This window comes from Callorhinchus milii, unplaced genomic scaffold (assembly GCF_018977255.1).
Source record: "Callorhinchus milii isolate IMCB2004 unplaced genomic scaffold, IMCB_Cmil_1.0 Scaffold2, whole genome shotgun sequence".
Lineage (NCBI taxonomy): Eukaryota > Metazoa > Chordata > Chondrichthyes > Chimaeriformes > Callorhinchidae > Callorhinchus > Callorhinchus milii.
In genome coordinates, this window is record NW_024704743.1 from 121905767 (window position 1) to 121923749 (window position 17983).

General features: G+C 49.8%; 1 protein-coding gene across 1 annotated transcript; it reads right to left on the reverse strand.

Annotated features, from left to right (window-relative positions):
- Positions 1–1906: 1906 nt before the first annotated feature.
- Positions 1907–17405, reverse strand: parp10 (poly(ADP-ribose) polymerase family member 10). Its single transcript, XM_007895033.2, has 11 exons — positions 17174–17405; positions 15790–15977; positions 14808–15053; positions 13245–13466; positions 11201–12075; positions 9982–10194; positions 8842–8980; positions 6724–7842; positions 5944–6080; positions 3998–4172; positions 1907–2392 (listed from the first exon to the last, which is right to left on the reverse strand). The coding sequence occupies exons 2-11, from the start codon at positions 15974–15976 to the stop codon at positions 2100–2102; spliced, it is 3606 nt and encodes a 1201-aa protein (XP_007893224.2). The 5' UTR covers position 15977; positions 17174–17405; the 3' UTR covers positions 1907–2099.
- Positions 17406–17983: the final 578 nt, after the last annotated feature.

A 17983-nucleotide genomic window follows, 5' to 3' on the forward strand; every position in this document is an offset into this window, starting at 1 on the left:
GCCTTTACCCCCATGCCCTGCCAATTGCTCCTTTTCAGATATCCAAATAGTCCCTCTTGAAAGTTAATGTCAACTGCCTTACCCAGCAAGACATTTCACATACCACAATAACTCAAGAATCTTCCCCCGTTTGCTCCTTTGCTGACTATCTTAAATCGATGTTCTCGAGTCACTACCTCAACGACCAGTAGAAATAATTTCTCCCTATTGACTAACAAAGCTTTGATAATTTTAAAGACCTCTATCTGGTCTCCTCTCAACACTTGTACCAGTGAGAATAGTACTTCAAATCCATCTGTACCACTGCAAGGCTGAATATCTCTGAGCCCCGTGATCAGGTGTCATCAACTGCCTGTTCAAAAACTCAGCAAAACACATGCAATGTCACTGCGATGATCTCAACATCTCTTTCTCCACTTTCCCACAATAAATATATCGGGCAGTAACTGCAGAAATGGATGTCTTTATTTTTAAATTGAACATAATATTGCAATACTTTACACAGTTCAAACATAAATTTGTATCTTTCCTTAACTCCCCCTGAATCCACTCCCCCGCCACACACAGCCTCGGTGGGCAAGGGGGTGGGGGCCTAAATAAAGAGGGCAAGCTGCCAGGGGTTGGGGGAGTTGTGTCATTCAAAGCAACACTGGCAGGAAGCAAGAGATAAGGCCACATAACTTTCCCTTTAGTTGAGGTTTGGCCCAAAAGGAACAATGAGAATAATGATCCTTGCATTTGATACAGCACCTTATCACATCATTGAGACATTTCAAAGTGCTTCACGGGATACATTGGAAAGTAGATTTTGTGGCCGAAATTAAGAACTTGGTACACAGGCCCTGACCGGTGGTGATGAAGCGACTTACACAAAGCTGGTTAGGAACTCATTTGATCAGAAAGCTCTTTGAGATGTCTCAACGAGGTGATAAGGTGCTATATCAAATGCAAGGATAATTATTATTATTTCCCACACGGACAGTCACACCAAGTTACCTCAGGCGTAAGCAGCCACGCCACAAAGACATGACAGCAAATCTTACGACGTTCACCAAATACTCAATGATCAAACGCATTAAAATAAAATCTGCTTGCGTTTGATTAATTATCTAAATTATCAAAACTCAAAAGTGCTTTATAGGGGATTTCTGTAAGTGTGGTGACTATCTGTGAGCAAACAAGGCAGCTATTTTGCACACAGCAATGTCCCACAAAGAGTTTTGAAACACATGACCAATTTTATCTGGAGGATTGTTGGCCTGGACACCAGGAAAAACTCCCTTCTCTTTTAAAGTATCACAAGATTTCAACACCCATCCGATCAAGCAGATGAGTCGTTGGTTTAACTTCTTATTAGGAAGAACCACAACCTTCTGACTCAGAGGCAAAGGCACTACCAACTGAGCCTGGCCAACACCTAAATTGTATTGAGCAACCCAGGAACCAGCCTTACATTAAACACGATGGGCTCACCAAAATTACCATACGTGTGAGCTGAGCAACATGGCAAAAATTTACTGGATAGCTATCCCCCCACCCGTCACCTAGTTATACTACATTCGATATATAGAATAAGAATGCTTGCATTTAACAGCGGCTTATCACGTCTTCAAGACGTCTCAAAGCACTTCACAGAATATCCTGTAAACTGAATTGACTTTATTTTGTGGGCGAAACTCGGCAGCCAATTGTGCCCCAGCAGTGTCCCACAAACAGTCGTGGGAACAATTTTTATTTTTTTTATTTTATTTTTCTTTGAAGGGATTGTTATCCCAGGAAAAGCAAAACAACTGGTTTCCTATATTGCTCGGTAAATAGAGGCGTGTGGAATAAGGAAACTTGCCTAAGGCTTCGCCCTGCCTGGGAATCAAACCCAGGTCCTCACTTGTGAGGCGAGTGCTCTAACCAATCCGCTACAAGAGACTGGCATCTCCTTGCAGGCGAAAGAGGCAAAGGAGGCGAAAGGAAATCCCTGGAACAGCAGCAGCAGAATAATCTGGAAAAATTAACCATCTCACAGTATTGAGTGGAGCAAATGTCACAGTTCAGGGAATGGGAGTTAAGAAGGGAAAAGAGCAGAAGCCGAGATGAGAGAAGCGTCAATTTCTCAGGCAGGTGATCAAATATTGTGGGTAAGCCTGAGTGTCGTTGAAAATGACGAAGATGGTGGGATTCCTGCAGTCATCCACCACGCAATCGTAGCGGAGAGGCATGGTGGAGTCCTGCTTCAGAGGGGGAGCCTTCATCGAGCTTTCCCCTTTGGCGTACGCCCCGGTCAGAACGTTCACCACGAATATAAATTTATGCTTCTGTTCGTTGGGTGGGGAGTAGTTGTCCTGCGCTGACATGACAGCGTTGGTTGCAAAGTAGACACCCTGCCCGTAAAGCGTCGCTAGAACAGAATCAGATGGAACAAATCAGTATCAAAACAGTACATACGGTTTTTGGTGGAATCCTGTAATATAGTGGTTAGCACACTCGCCTCACAAGCCAAACGAGCTGGGTTTGATTCCTGCCAGGGCGGAACCTTAGGCAAGTTTCCTTACTCCACATACTTCTGTTTACCTTCCAGTAAGTTAGTCGATTTGGCAGATTGCATTCCCCCAAAAAATTGGTCACTCAATCCACAACAGTTTGTGGGACATTGCTGTGCATAATTCGCTGCCGCATTTCGCCCACAAGATAGTCAGTCCACTTTACAATATATCCTGTGAAGCGCTTTGAGATGTCTCAGTGACGTGCTAAGGCGCTATATCAAATGCAAAGATTATTATTCATTATTATTACAGTTCTTGGGTGGGTGTGTACTTGTGTGTGTACGGGTGTGGAAACCATTAACAACAGTGTCGGAGGAAAGAGGAGAAACAGAACTTACATTTTTCCAATACTTTATCATGCTGAAACATCTTAAACAATAATAATCCTTGCATTTGATATAGTGCCTTATCACATCGTTGAGAAGTCTCAAAGAGCTTCGCAGAATGCAGTGTAGAGTAAAGGAATGCAATCCGCCAATCGACTAACAACCGGGTTCCTACTTACTGCTAGGAAAACAGAGGTGTGTGGAGTAAGGAAACTTACACAAGGTTTTGCCCTGCAGGGAATCAAGCCCAGGTCCTCTTGTTTGCAAGGCGAGTGCTCTAACCAATATGCTACAGGTCTTAAAGTGCTTGACATGTAATCCACACTGGGCAGTGCTGCTTTCTGTATATTGATTTTTTTTAAAAAACACACAAAGTATGGTCCCACAAACCAATTCATCTCGAGGATGGTCAGGGAAGGCATTCTGAAAATAATACCATGGGATCTTTAACACCCATCTCAACAGATAGATGGGGCTTTGATTTATAACATCTCATTCCAAATAACAGCACGTCTAACAAGGCAGCAATCCCCCAGGACCTCACTGGAGAGTCAGCCGAGATGTTTTGAACCGAGGCCCCATCTATCCATTGAGGCGGGCGTTAAAAATCCCACAGTATTATTACGTTTTGTAATTGGCTTGAACTTCCTAATAATAATGATCCTTATTATTTCTGTTATTATTTATTATTATAATAATTATAATATTATTTCAAATTTCTTTTCCTGATCTCAGCCACAAATTGACACAGAAAACAGGCACAGGTGGAGGCCATTCAACCCATCGAACCAGTTTGACCAGTTCTTTAGATAATAATAATCCTTGCGTTTGATATGTAGCTCAGTGGTTAAAGCACTTGCCTCGCAATATATAATATCAATCCATGACTGCTTGTGGACACTGCTGTGCGCAATTGGCTGCCACATTTCTCCAACAAAATGTACAGTCAATTCACTTGTGAGGCGAGTGCTTTAACCAATATGCTACAGAACTCCAATATATACCAATCCTCCCTACCTCAAGAGACGTCCCATTCTCTTGAGAGATATATCAGTCCCTTGAGTGATACACACCAATCTCCTGAGATAGATACCCTCTTCCTCCCCCACCCCCAAGGGATACGTGAAGTCTCACCGTTCTTTCCACAGAAACTCCTGTTGAAGCCGTGAACGTAGATCTCTTTGGCGCTCTCTTCATTCGTGCCGTGGTAGAGGACTCGCTCAACGTTGGTCTGGCCCAACACGGCCTGCAGCTTGGCTTTCTTCAGCATGTACTGCTGGTACAGCAGTGGGTTATTCACCTTCTCCACCTGTGACCACAAAGCACACGGTCAGCACAATAATAATAACAATCCTTGAATTTTCTATAGCACTTTTCACGCCTTGGAGACGTCTCAAAGTGTTTCACAGAATATACTGTAAAGTGAACTGACTGTGTATTTGTGGGGAACACACGGCAGCCAATTGCGCACAGCAGTGTCCCCACAAACAGTTGTGGATTTAAGTGACCAATTTATTATTGTTTTTTTTCTTGAGGGATTATCATCAGGGGTGTGGAGTAAGGAAACTTGCCCAAGGTTTGGCCCTATCGGGAATCGAACCCAGGTCTCTCGCTTGTGAGGTGAGCTCTCTACCCACTGAGCTACAGGACTCCACGCTGGTATATCTCCGCTTGATAGAGCGCCTTATCACATCGTTGAGAAGTCTCAAAGCGCTTCATAGAACATACTGCAAAGTGAATTTCGCTCAATATTTTGGACAAATGTCAGCAGTCTCCCACAAACAGTGAACAAAACACAAGATACTGCGGACGCTGGATTCTGAAACAAAAACAGAGAGAACTGGGAAAACTCAGCAGGTCAGGCAGCATCTATGGAGAAAGGAAAGTGAGTCAACGTTTCGGGTCCAAAACTGATGATGGGTCGTGGACCCAAAACATTGACTCACTTTCCTTTCTCCATAGATGCTGCCCGACCTGCTGAGTTTTCCCAGTTCTCTCTGTTTTTGCCCCAGGCTTAACAAGGTGGTGAGTTCCACAGCTGTGCACACCTTCAAACTTAACGCTCCCTCCCCCAGCTCACATTCTCACAACGGTCATGTTTAGCTATGGGCCAGTTGAATTTCCATGTGTAGGCAGGAGGCATGGAATTCTCAGTTTGGTTTGGATAATCTTACCAACAACAAATTACATTTATATGGTGTCTTTCACATCAGGAGCACGTCCAAAGGCTCTGGATAGTCAGGGTTTCCGCACCCAAGCTGGTGGTTGGGATCAGGAGGGGTGGAGGGCAGGGACGATAGGGGTAGGGGAGGGCGGAGGCCAGGGAGGGGGGAAGCAGAGTGATTGAAAGCACGGTCGAAGAGGAGGTTCTTGAGATGAGTCTTGAAGGAGGCAAGGCAGGGGCGAGGCAGAGGGACTGTGGGATGGAGTTCCAGAGGGTGGGGGCAGAGGGCCTGAAGGCCCGCCAATGGTGGGGCGGGCAAGGCGGTGGACATGGAACATTTAACTGGGGAGGTTTGCTCTGTCCGACCGGCAGTCCGTGCTGTGCGCAATTGGCTGCCGCGTTTCACCCACAAATATACGGTCAATTCACTTTACAGTATATTCTGTGAAGCGCTTTGAGACGTCTCGAAGACGTGAAAAGCACTATATCAAATGCAATGGTTATTATTATGTCTACGGATGATGTCACTAAGAGGGAGCATGCAAATGTTGAAAAGGAGACCAAGGACAGAGCCCTGAGGGCTGGAGGAGAAGCCGTTAGTGGAGACAAAGTGGGGTCGGTGGGAGAGGTAGGATTCGAACCAGGCAAGGGCAGGTCTGCGACGATTGAGCTGAGAGGAGAGGCAGCGAAAGAAGATAGAATGGTCGACAGTGTCGAAGGCAGCAGAGAGGTCGAGGAGGAGGAGGAGGCAAGAGAGAAGCCCTGGTCGCAGATGGTAGAATGTCGGTAGCAACTTTGACCAGGGCTGTTTTACATGCTGTGTGATGACGGGCTTCCGCATGTATCAAGACACCCACCGGCTGACACCCAAAAAATTATTAAAACTGTACAAGGTCAAGAGACGCTTCGAGCTGACCTTCACGATTCGGATTTTGTTGTAAAAGTCTTGCAGAGTATCGTAGAAAGGTCGGATAAGTTTACGATATTCATCAGTTGCTTCGTTCACCCGAACCAGCTCAATGTTTCCCGAAGCCAAGGTCAAAACTTCCTGGTCTAAGAGAGGGAGATAATAGGATGAGATAATACTCAGACCAATAATAATAAAAATAATAGAAATTCTTGCATTTGATATAGCTTCTTTCACACCCCAAAGTGCTTCACGGGATTTATTGTGAAATGCAGTGACTGTGTATGTTGCGGGCGAAACGCGGCAATCTATTTACATACAGCAGTGCCTCACAAACAGCCATGGAGTGAGTGACCAATTTTATTTGGGGGATTAGTGGCCAGGACACCGGGAGAGAGAGAAACTCCCTTCTCTTTTCCATACAGACCAGGGTGATGGGTTAAATAGTTATCTTCTCAGGTACTGATCCCAGCAGAGTCAGCGTATCTGGGATAGAGCATTAAAACTCCTCTGTGGATGTTGCGCTGGGCGGGCGAGTGTTGAGCAAGTGTAGGAATGAGTTTGCCAATCCCTCCCCACCATCCCCCGATCGATCAACCTGCCAACATGGTTTGATACAGGAAGCGGAGAGGAAATGCCCACAAAATATGCAGTCGATTCACTTTACAGTATATCATATGCAGCTCTTTGAGACGTCTCAAGGACATGATAAGGCGCTGTATTCAATGCAAGGATTATTATTATTGTTATTACAATGTAATATCACATTATGACAGTAGGTAGAGTTACCGGTCGGGCTGCCCAGGGTCTGCCTCTCGATCCGCAGTGCCTTGGCTGCTCCGATGTTGTACTCCTCCATACGATCCAGGTTGACGGTGTAGGGCTTGTGGTCGAACATCACTTCCACCTTCTTCTGCTTGTGCTGGAACGCCTGCTCGATGAAAGCGTTGGCGCTCGCTGGATAGGGGACGGGGGTGGCTCCCTCCTCTGCACCGTAACGCACCCACTTGACCGACCTGGCGACCTCGGCCTCCTCCACTTGGGCCTTCTGTTCTCGGAGGGCCCTGTTGACGAGCCGGTTGACCCTCGTGCTGGCGCGCATGGTGTAGTCGGCAAAGCCGTACACCTGCAGCACGGCACCTCGCCGGGTGATGGTCACCCCGTGCTGGCGCTGGAGGTGCGACAGGTAACGTTCGTGCTCGGAGGACAGTTCTTGAAGGCAGTCGTTCTCGATCTCTTCCCGACGCAAATTGGATTGGATGATCTTCTCCAGCTCGGCTTTGACCCTCCTGAAGTCCAGGTCACAGTTTCCGTAGACAGTCAACTGCGCGGAATTGGAGGCTTCCACAGCATCCTGGATGGACATCTGCAGGACGTCCTCCATGGCGCTGGCCCCTGAGCTCTCCATGTTGTTGGACATTTCCAGCTCCATCGACCGATGGCTCTCCACCATGGACAGCTCGAGGGCTTTCTGGAGCTCCTCGTCCTCTCGGCTCCTGTTGTCCATGGAACATTGCAGAGCGAGCAGTAACTGAGCATCTTCATCCAGGTTCCTCTCCGTCTGGAAGGTTTCCAGAGATAACTTGGTAGCGAATTCAAGGTCTTTATCAGACGCTACCAGCATCATCCCAGAGTCTTCCAAACGCTCGCCATCACCGTCACCTTCATTGCCACCTTCCTGCTGAGTTACAGTGTCCATCTCTATGATCTCTAATTCCTCTTCCTCCCTGGCCATGCTCATGGTTTGAGCCAGTGGTTCTGTGTACAGATCTTCTTCAGGGGAACTGGCTTCGCTGGTGGCAGCTGATCCTCGGGCAGCTGGGATCTCTCCAGCTTCATTGCCGGTTTCAACAGATGTGGCCATCGGTTCATCTCCATCGATTGAGGCAATTAGATTTGTAATCATACCTGAATGGATATTACATTGAAACAGTTAACCATAAAACAAACGACAAAATTACACTTGTTTAGCAACTTTCACGTTGGGAGGATGTCCCAAGGCGCTGGACAGACAGTGTTTCGGACCCGAGCTGGGGGTCGGGATCGGGGTGCGTGGAGGGCAGTGGGGAGGATGGAGGTTGATCGAAGGCACGGTCAAAGAGGAGGGTCTTGAGATGGATATTGAAGGAGGCAGGGGAGGGGGCAAGAAGGAGGGACCGTGGGATGGAGTTCCAGAGGGTGCGGGCAGAGTGGCGGAAGGCCCACCCGCCAATAGTGGGGTGAGCGAGGCGGAGGATGTGAAGCAGGCCAGAGCCCGCTGAGGGGAGAGCGCGAGCAGGATGGTAGAGGGTTAGGAGGTCGCAGAGGTAAAGGGGAGCAAGACCATGGAGGGCTTTCAAGGTGAGGACCAGGATCTTGAACTGTATCCTCTGTGTGATGAGCAGCCAGGGGATTCGAGCGAGGATGGGGATGATAGGGTCACAGAGCCTGGTGCGGGAGAGGACATGGGCTACAGAGTGCTGGATGATCTGCAGTCTATGGAGTGGAGGATTTGGGGAGGCCGACAAGCAGAGAGTTTGAATAGTCAAGCCTCGATGTTATGAATGTGTGTATGAGGGTTAAGAGTTAAGAGAACAAGAGAGAGAGAGAGAGAGAGAAAGTGAGGCCGAGAGAGAGAAAGAAAGCGAGACCGAGACAGCGAAAGAAAGAGAGCAAGAGAGAAAGAGAAAGAGAGCAAGAGAGAGAGAAAGCGACACCGAGTGAGAGTGTGAAAGCGAGAGAGAGAGAGAGACAGAGGGAATGCAAAATAGAAAGGGAGCCTGACATTGTGGTTGTCAGGCTTTCTACTCTAATTCCTGTTGCATGTAACGTTTGCCAGCGTTTGCCGTCAACCTGCGCCTAATACTCTCTGGAATTAGGTAAGCAGGCAAGTGCTCTAACCAATACTCTACAGGATGTCCCACTCACCCAGATCCAGACGATTCCCATTGGGATCAGTGACACTGACCGGGGGCTGTTGGTGGGATTGGATGGACCTCTCTCTACCACCGGAACCGCTTCTTTGGAAGTTGGGAGTTATCCATTTCTCCGAGCTGTCCAGGGAATGCTGGTTTATTAAAAAGACAACCATAACTTAAAAATGATGCCACCACAACCTGCGTCTATACAATGGAAACCTACATTTAATAATAATAATCCTTGCATTTGATATAGCACTTTTCACGTAGGGAGGACGTCCCAAAGCGCTTCACAGAACACACTGTAAAGTGAATTGACTGTATATTTGTGGGCGAACGCGGCAGCCAATTGCGCACAGCAATGTCCCACAAACAGTCGTAGATTGAAAATGACCAATTTATTATTGTTTTGTTTTGGAGGGATTATTATTAGGCTCTGTGTGGAGTAAGGAAACTTGCCCAAGGTTTCGCCCTCTGCCTGGGATTGAACTCAGGTCTCTCACTTGCAAAGCGAGTGCTCTAACCACTGAGCTACAGGACTCCACATTTGTACCCGTCAGTCACAAAGCCCACTTCTGTGGACAAATTTAGTACTAATAAGTCAATCCACTTTACAATATACTCTGTGAAGCACCTTGAGACCTGTCAACGACTTGATGAGGCGCTGCATCAAACGCAAGGATTATTAGTTGTAGTATTATTATTTTTTCTGTGTTGCGACTACCTATGAAAGCAACTGAGCTCCCTCGCCTTTCACGTTGGGAGGATGTCCCAGGCGCTGTCAAGCACTCTGGGACTCTACTCTGCGTGAGGGACCCTATATAAATGCAAGTTGTTGTTGTTGGACAGTGAAAGGTTTGTACCCGAGCTGGGAACTGGAGTCAAGAGCGGAGGGAAGATAATAATATTAATAAACCGCGCATGCGATATCGTGCCTTGTCACGTCGTTGAGACGTCTCAAAGCGCTTCACGGGATACACCGTAAAGTGAACCGAAGTGTATATTTTGTGGGAGAAAGAGGACCAAAAACGAGGTCAAGGAGGAGGGTCTCAAGACGGGCCTTGAAGGGGTCGAGGGAGGGAGCAGACGATCGGTGCGCGACTGTGTGAGGTCTGACATGCTGCAAGCGTGGGTTCGGGTACTGTCGTACCTCAGGCTCCAGGGGCAGCCAGCGGACTCTCTCCAGCCCGAACGTGCACCTGTACTTGGTCTCCAACTGCTTCAGGATATTCCTCCCTCGCTCCTCCAGCAGGAAGCGGGCGATGCCGGGGTGCTGGAGCATCACGGTGCTGGAGCAGATGCTGGAGATGATGCTGCGGAGGAGCTCGTCCGCAGGTTGGCAGGCGCTGGCGCTCCCGCTGATCTGTCCAGGACAGGAGGGGCAGCCCGTGTGGTCAGTCAGGAGAGACAGCGGACAGCAACTCATAATCCCTGATACCCACACAGGCCCAACACACCCGCACCCCCCCCCCCCACCCCGGACACACAGATACCCCCCCACCCCAGATACACAGACCCCCATCCCCCCACCCCAGATACACAGACACTCCCCCACCAGACACACAGTCACCCCCCACACCCCAGACACACAGATACCCTCCCACACACACCAGACACACAGATATCCCCCCCCCACACCAGACACACAGTTACACCCCCCACCCCAGACACACAAATACCACCCCCCACCTCAGACACACAGACACCCCCCCCACCCCAGACACACAGATACCCCACCCCCTCAGACACACAGATTAAACCCCTCCCAGACACACAGATTAAATCCCCCCCCAGACACACAGATTAAACCCCCCCTCCCCAGACAGGCAGACACGCCCCCCACCCCAGACATGCAGACACACTGCCCCATCCCAGACACGCAGACACAGCCTCCCACCCCCGGACAACCCCCCCACCACCCCAGACACGCAGACACCCACCCCCGACACGCAGACACCCACCCCCGCCACAGGCACGCAGACACCCCCCACCGTCACAGACACGCAGACCCCCCCACCACCCCAGACACACAGACACCCCCCACCCCAGACACACAGATATCCCCCCACCCCAGACACACAGATAAACCCCTCAAACACACAGATAAACCCCCCCCCGGACACACAGATAAACCCCCCCAGACACACAGACACCCCCCAACACACACAGACACGCCCCCCACAGACACCCCCCCACCCCAGACACGCAGACAGCCCCCCCCCACCCCAGACACGCAGACCACCCCCCCCCCAGACACGCAGACACCCACCTCCGACACAAGGACACCCACCCCCGCCACAGACACACAGACAACCCCCCACCCCAAACACACAGACACCCCGCATCCCAAACACAAGAGGAACTCTCACCCTCAGCCCAGTGATATCATTCCCTTCCAGGGGTACGATGGAGACCTGTCCGATGCCAGCCAGCACCTCGTGGTAATTATCCTGCAGGAACCTCAGCTTCCCAGACTCCATCACGATCACCGACTCCTGCAAACCAGTTTCCCCAAAATAATCCTCCAGCCGTTTCTCGGCTTCGGCTCGGAACTCCCCCAGGGTGAGGAGGTGGACCCGGTCACCAGAGTGGGAGACTTGGACCTGACAACACCTCAGGGACGAGACCAGTTTCTGCCAGTCGGGGGAGCTCAGAGCGTGGAGCTGCCGGTCAGACACCGGGACGTTAATGTGGCTCAGCTCCTTCTTGATCAGCTGGGCGATCGCTTGTGCCGTGGCCGAGGAGAACCCGGCCACCGTCAGCAGACCACCCGAGAGCGAGTAGCGGGCCGGAGCGCCCTGCCCCAGCAGAGAGGCCTGGAGGTGATCTCGGACTTCGCTCCGAGAGAGGAATCTGGCCTCGTCTGCGGTGACCGTCAGGGTGGCCTGAGCCACGGAGCTCAGGAACTCCAGGATCCGGTTCTTGGTCCTCTCGATGAGGAGACTGTCCCGGCTGGTCACGCGGACGCTTCCCTCGGAGACTTGTACGGAGACCTCGGAGCGCTCCGCCTCCTGGAGTTCCCGCAGGAGCCGGCTGGTGCGCAGGAGCTCCATCTTCAGCTCGTCGGGGACGTTGACGGTGCTGGAGAGCTCCTCCCGCGGCTGGGCGGAGACGCCCGGCTTAGCGTCCGCCCGGGCCTTGGGCTCAGGCTCGCTGTCCGGGGGTTGGAGGAAGTCGTAATGAGGGCGTATGATCAGCAGCTGCCCCTTCAGCCACTGCTCGTGCTTTAGTACCCGGTCGACAGCTGTGAACAAAGATGACCGTCTTCAGGTACAACAGGTAACGGGGCAGAAAACTAACGCAACAACAACAACAACAACAACAGCAGCAGCTAACTGCATACAGAGCCTTTCACGTCAGGAGGATGTCCCAAGGCGCTGGACAATCAGCGGGTCGCACCTCTGTGGGTTGGGATCACAGAGGGGTGGGGAGGGTCAAGGGAGGGTGGGGGTAGGAGGGTGACCGGAGATGCGGTCGAAGAGGAAGGTGTTGAGACGGGCCAAAAAGAAAAAAAATTATAAAAATTATAATCATCATCATAATAATGCTCGTTGCGTTTGATACAGCGCCTTATCACTTGGTTGAGGCTTCAAAGCGCTTCACAGAATATACTGTAAAGTGGACTGACTGTATATTTTGTGGGCGAAACACGGCAGCCAATTGCGCACAGCAGTTTTCCACGAAGTCATGGATTGAGTCGCCAAATTATTATTTTCTGTCGTTTTTAATTTTTTGTTAATTATTAAAGGGATTGTTACCCCCGGAAAGCGATCTGCCACTCGACGAACAACCGGGTTCCTACTGACTGCTATAGGTAAACAGAGGTGTGCGGAGTAAGGAAATTTGCCGAAGGTTTCGCCCCACCCGGGGATCGAACCCAGGTCCTGTTGCTTTAGCGAGGCGAGTGCTCTAACCGATGTGCTGCGGGACTCCAAAACTAATTTGCATTTGAGTGAATGAATCGACACGGATCCTCACAGAAAGGCCTCAACAGGAACAGTGAAGGCTTTCACTGGACTTCAGCTAACCGACGGTCTTCAATCCCTGCTATGTTTTGTGCTGATGTGACAAGGCGCCATATCAAATATAACTATTATTATTATTATTATTATCTGAACCTCCCCGATTAAATTACATGTGTATCGCGTCTTTCACATCAGGAAAACGTCCCAAGGAGCTGCTCAGTCAGGGATTTGGACCCAAGCTGAGGGTTGGGATCAGGAGACGTGGAGGGCGGGGAGGGTAGGCGGTCGACTGAAGGTGGGGTCAAAGAGGAAGGTCTTGAAGGAGGCGAGGGAGGGGGCGAGACAGAGGGGCTGAGGGATGGAGTTCCAAAGGGTGGGGACAGAGAGGCTGAAGGCCCGACCGCGGATGGTGGGACGGGCCGAACGCGGGGAGAACAGAACCAAATACCTTCCCACTCGTGGAACGTCACGACAGCTCTACCCCCGGGGAGCCGGGTCACTTTGGTGACGCTCCCCCCATGGCTCCGTGGGCTTTCGAAGTAAAGGTTCAGGAGGCAATCATCGTCGAAGTTCTCCACCAGAACGCGGTCCGTCACCCGGACCTGCTCCGCTCTGACACTGGCTCCATCCAGGCGCCTGCTCTCAAACTTCTCCTTCAACTTCCTGAGAACTGAAGAGTCACATTCTTGTAATAAATAATAATAATAATAATAATCCTTGCATTTGATATAGCGCCTTGTGATGCTATAGTCCTACAGCTCAGTGGTTAGAGCACTCGCCTTAAGCGAGACACCTGAGTTCAATTCCCGGCAGAGGGCGAAACCTCAGGCAAGTTTCCTTACTCCACACATCTAATAATAATCCCTCCAAAACAAAACAATCATAAATTGGTCATTCAATCCACGACTGTTTGTGGGACACTGCTGTGCGCAATTGGCTGCCGTGTTTCACACGCAAATATACTGTCAATTCACTTTACGGTCCATCCTGTGAAGAGCTTTGAGATGTCGAGAAGATGTGAAAAGCGCTATATCAAATGCAAGGATTATTATTATTATTACGACATTGAGACGTCTTGAAGCTCTTCGCTGTATGTACTGTTAATCGACTGTATATTTTGTGTGCGAAATGCGGCAGCCAATTGTGCACAGCAGCGTTCCACAAACAGTCGTGGATTGAAGTGATCAAATTGTTATTCTTGGGGGTTTTTTTTATTTCGGGAGGGATTATTACCTAAACTTGCCTAAGGTTTCGCCCCACCCGAGAATCGAATCAGGGTCCCCTCGCCTGTGAGGTGAGTGTGCTAACCAGTACGTTACGGGGATGCTTATAAAGGAAGATTTTCAATGCGCAATTCTCCCCGAGCATCCGCACTCAGCCCCACCCTGCAATGGTCGCCCCTCGCCCATGTCCCATCCGTTGTGTCTCCCCCCGCTCCCTCCTCCCAAATGCAACATGTTCCCTTTGCTATGCAGTGCTCCTCCCCGTGCCTATCCTCATGGAAAAGGTATAGCGGGTCTCCTCGTAGTTGAACTGGCTCCAAGGTGACCTGCTTAGCAATGGACTGTTAGAATCGAGTCAACCCTCTATGACTGTCTCAATAGTCTGGTTCGTGAGCCAGGAGGGACTTCAGTATTCCAGGGCACTCACTGTTGATGACAGCACAGCCCGGCCCATCGGCAGGACCTGGAAGGGCCGACCAGTCACTGGGGGCAGGGAATCCTCCCACTCAGCTCCTGGTAACCCCGCAGCCAAAGCCCTAACGGGTAGGGTGGTCCTAGCTGGACAAGAAGCGGGAAAGCTGGCCAGGCAGTGCTCTCAATACGGTTGTAGCTGGTTAGCTTCGCAGAATATACTGTAAAGTGAAATTGATTGGGGGTTTGTGCGCAAAATGAACATAGATGGAACACTCTATCTGGGTGGAACATTTCTGAGCACGGCGATGGGTGTCCATAGGAGTCAGACTATCAACTGACCACAAGATATAAAAAACCCCCACGTTTATATGTACCTTCCTTTGAAAGAGCCTCCTTGAAGTGGATGAGGGCCTGGCTCCTGTCCGGAGTGTAATGGACAGTCATGGTGTTACTGTCCAGTCCAGTGATCAGCTCCAGGTATAGCTCCAGGGTCTGGTACGCGGTCTTTGGGTTCAACCCACACAGCAGTAGTTTCCCAGGGTCTTGCGGTCGAGCTCTCCTCACTATCAGCTCAATGTTGTTGAATTTATGTCTCCCATTTGCCAGCACGTTCTCAGCGACTGTAACCGGCACACAAAAAAAACACAAAAGAGCATTTTATATTATGTTTCTTCCTTCGAAATACTGTACTCTGTCCAGCGCCTTGGGACGTCCTCCTGACGTGAAAGGCGCTATACAAATGTAATCTTGTTGTTGTTGCTGTTCACAGTCAGGAAGGTAGAAATCTGTATTTTTAATATTTAAATTTTAAAATAATACTCCTTGCACTCGATAGAGCGCCTTATTGCGTCTTCGAGACATCTCAAAGCGCTTCACACGATATATTGTTAGGTGAGTTGACTGAAAGGCACTATACAAATCTAATTTGTTGTTTTATATTTTGTGGGCGAACCCCAGCAGCCAATTGGCACAGCAGAGTCCCACAAACAGTCGTGGTTTGAGTGACCAAATTTGTTTTGGGGAGGGATTATTACCACTGGAAAGCGATCCGCCAATCGACTCACAACCGGGTTCGTAATTATTGCTATGTAAACAGAGGCGTGTGGAGCGAGGAAACTGTCTCTCAGGACACAGTGTATAGTTTGGGATACGACATGTCAAGCGACTGCTAGGCTGGTGGAAGGTGAACTAGATGGACCTTGGTCTTCTTTTGCCGAACAAAATTCTTATGAAACTTGCCTCAGGTTTCGCTCTGCCCGGGAATCGAACCCGGGTCCTCTCGCTTGCGAGGCGAGTGCTCTAACCACTACACTACGGGACTCCATAGAAGCTACTAAAATGCTGCAGTAACATTACCTGCTGGGTTCTCGAAGGTCAAAAGTGTGTAATCCCTCCGGTATTCAATGGACTTGATGGTCCCACCACCAGAACGCCGTTTGTTCTCGAAGTACAAGGACAGGAACTCCAATTGGGTCTCGTCTGTGATGCCGTGAACTTCCAGTGTGGCATCGGCAGAACATGGCTCCTGCTCCACAGTGTCCATCCTGTGGCGGACACAAGCACAAAGGAGCCGGTTACAATAATAATAATAATCCTTTATTTTGCTACAGCGCCTTATTCAACAACAACAACAACAACAACAACAACAAGAAGAGACGAGCGCTCTGACCAATCACCAGGACTCCACAAATCACACAGAAATATCACACAGCGTAAACACGTGAGCACAAGACAATACTATACGCACAACAACAACTTGCTTTATATAGCGCCCCTCAAACGGGGAGGCATCCCAGAGCACTTGATGGTGCCATCCCCGAGCCGGGGGAGGTGGGAGGTGACCGTAAGCACCGTCTTAAGGCGCGACCTGAAGATAGGGAAGGACGGGGCAGGGTGGAGGGACGGAGAAAGAGCGTTCCAGGGTCTCTAGGCGTTGTGGCAGAAAACACGGCCACCGATGGTGGAACAGAGGGCATGAGGGACGAGCAGGTGGCTGGAGCCAGTCGAGCGGAAGCAGCAGGTTGTGGGTAGGGGTGTAACGACCTTCCTTTCCCTTCGCTTCATACTCTACCATCAGGGTGCGGGACTGAAACACGGACTCAATGTTTACCAGAGGAGAAAGTTCAGCGAAATGAACGAAGCAGGAAGTTAAGGAGGAAATTGCAGAGACAGAGGCCTAGAAGCAAAGGACCAACCCCTCCAGGAAGTTGGGGAGGGCAAAGATAACCGCAAGCCTGGTCAGAGAGGAAGATCTTGAAACCTTGAGTGAGTCGGAGGGGCTGCGGGATGCAGTTCTAGAGAATGTGGGGGGGGGAGAAGGGGCAGAATTCCTAACTTGCCGCTGATGGGGTAGATAAGAGCAGGGAACCTGAAAACAGGCAGAGACGAGACCGAGGTAAGAAGGGGAAGCACATAGGCAAAACTCCGCTCTGCAACTGACCAGCAAATACGCAGTCGGTCCACTTTACAATACAGTATATTCCGCGAAGCGCTTTGAGCCACTTCCACAACGTGACAAGGCTCCGTATCAAATGCGACGACGATAAATTCACCTGCGCACCCCCACTCCCGGATTTACTTGCACATCATTTTTAAGGACAATTATACCACCACCCACCCCAACCATCACCCTGCCCCACCCCACCTCCCCCCCAAAAAAAATAACAACAAGCAAAACTGCACTGCAAAGCAACACAGAAAGAAAAGCAACATCAAACTGTGGTCCAAATATCCTGCTAACCTCCAGACACCCAAAGGAGGTAGTCCACACTGGTTCCTCTGGCTTCTGTGGGTCTCCCCCCCCCTCCCCCAGAGAGAAAGACTCTTTGACCCTCTTCAGTCTGTTAAACCATCCAAAAAGCAAGCCACCACTGGAATAAAACTCCAGAGGGAGAGATGGTTGGATAAATGAAAGTGAAAGTATAATTGATAGAAGCGACCAAAGTGCAGCAAAGCCCCAGATTGGGTCCTTTGCTAATCTCTCTCTCTCTCTCTCTCTCTATATATATATATAGAACATGAACCATGCAAACTCAGCTTTCAGCCTGATTTTTTAGATGCCTTCCACCCCTTGCATTTACTACCCCAACCAGGAAAATGCAATGCAATGCAATGAGTTTGCAAGAGTCTTTTTTTTAAAAAAAATCTGAATAAAAGCTCTCTCTCTCTTTTTCTCTCTCCCAGACGTCCTGTGTTGGAGGAGGAGACTGCTTTCCTGAGCCCAATGCCAGAGCTGGAGAGTCCAGGGACAAATGAGATCCATCCAGCACATAGTCCCAGCTTTAGAGATAAAGAGCTCTCTCTCTCTCTCTCTCACATACACACACAGAGCTGCAGAGATAAAGCAATCTCTCACACACACAGCTACAGAAACACAGCAATCTCACACAGACCCACAAAGACACACCAGTCACACACACACACACACACATACACCAGTCATACGTACAAGCACAGATACACCAGTCATACATACATACATACATACATACACACAGAGATACACCAGTCATACGTACACACATACACACAGATACACCCGTCATATACA

Coding starts and splice junctions, on each gene's coding strand:
- parp10 (XM_007895033.2), bottom strand. CDS start 15,976: ATGGACACTGTGGAGCAGGAGCCATGTTCTGCCGATGCCACACTGGAA. Junction 12,076..13,244: donor GACGTTCCACGAGTGGGAAG/GTATTTGGTTCT, acceptor CTTTGTTCACAG/CTGTCGACCGGGTACTAAAG. Junction 10,195..11,200: donor ATGATATCACTGGGCTGAGG/GTGAGAGTTCCT, acceptor TGTCCTGGACAG/ATCAGCGGGAGCGCCAGCGC.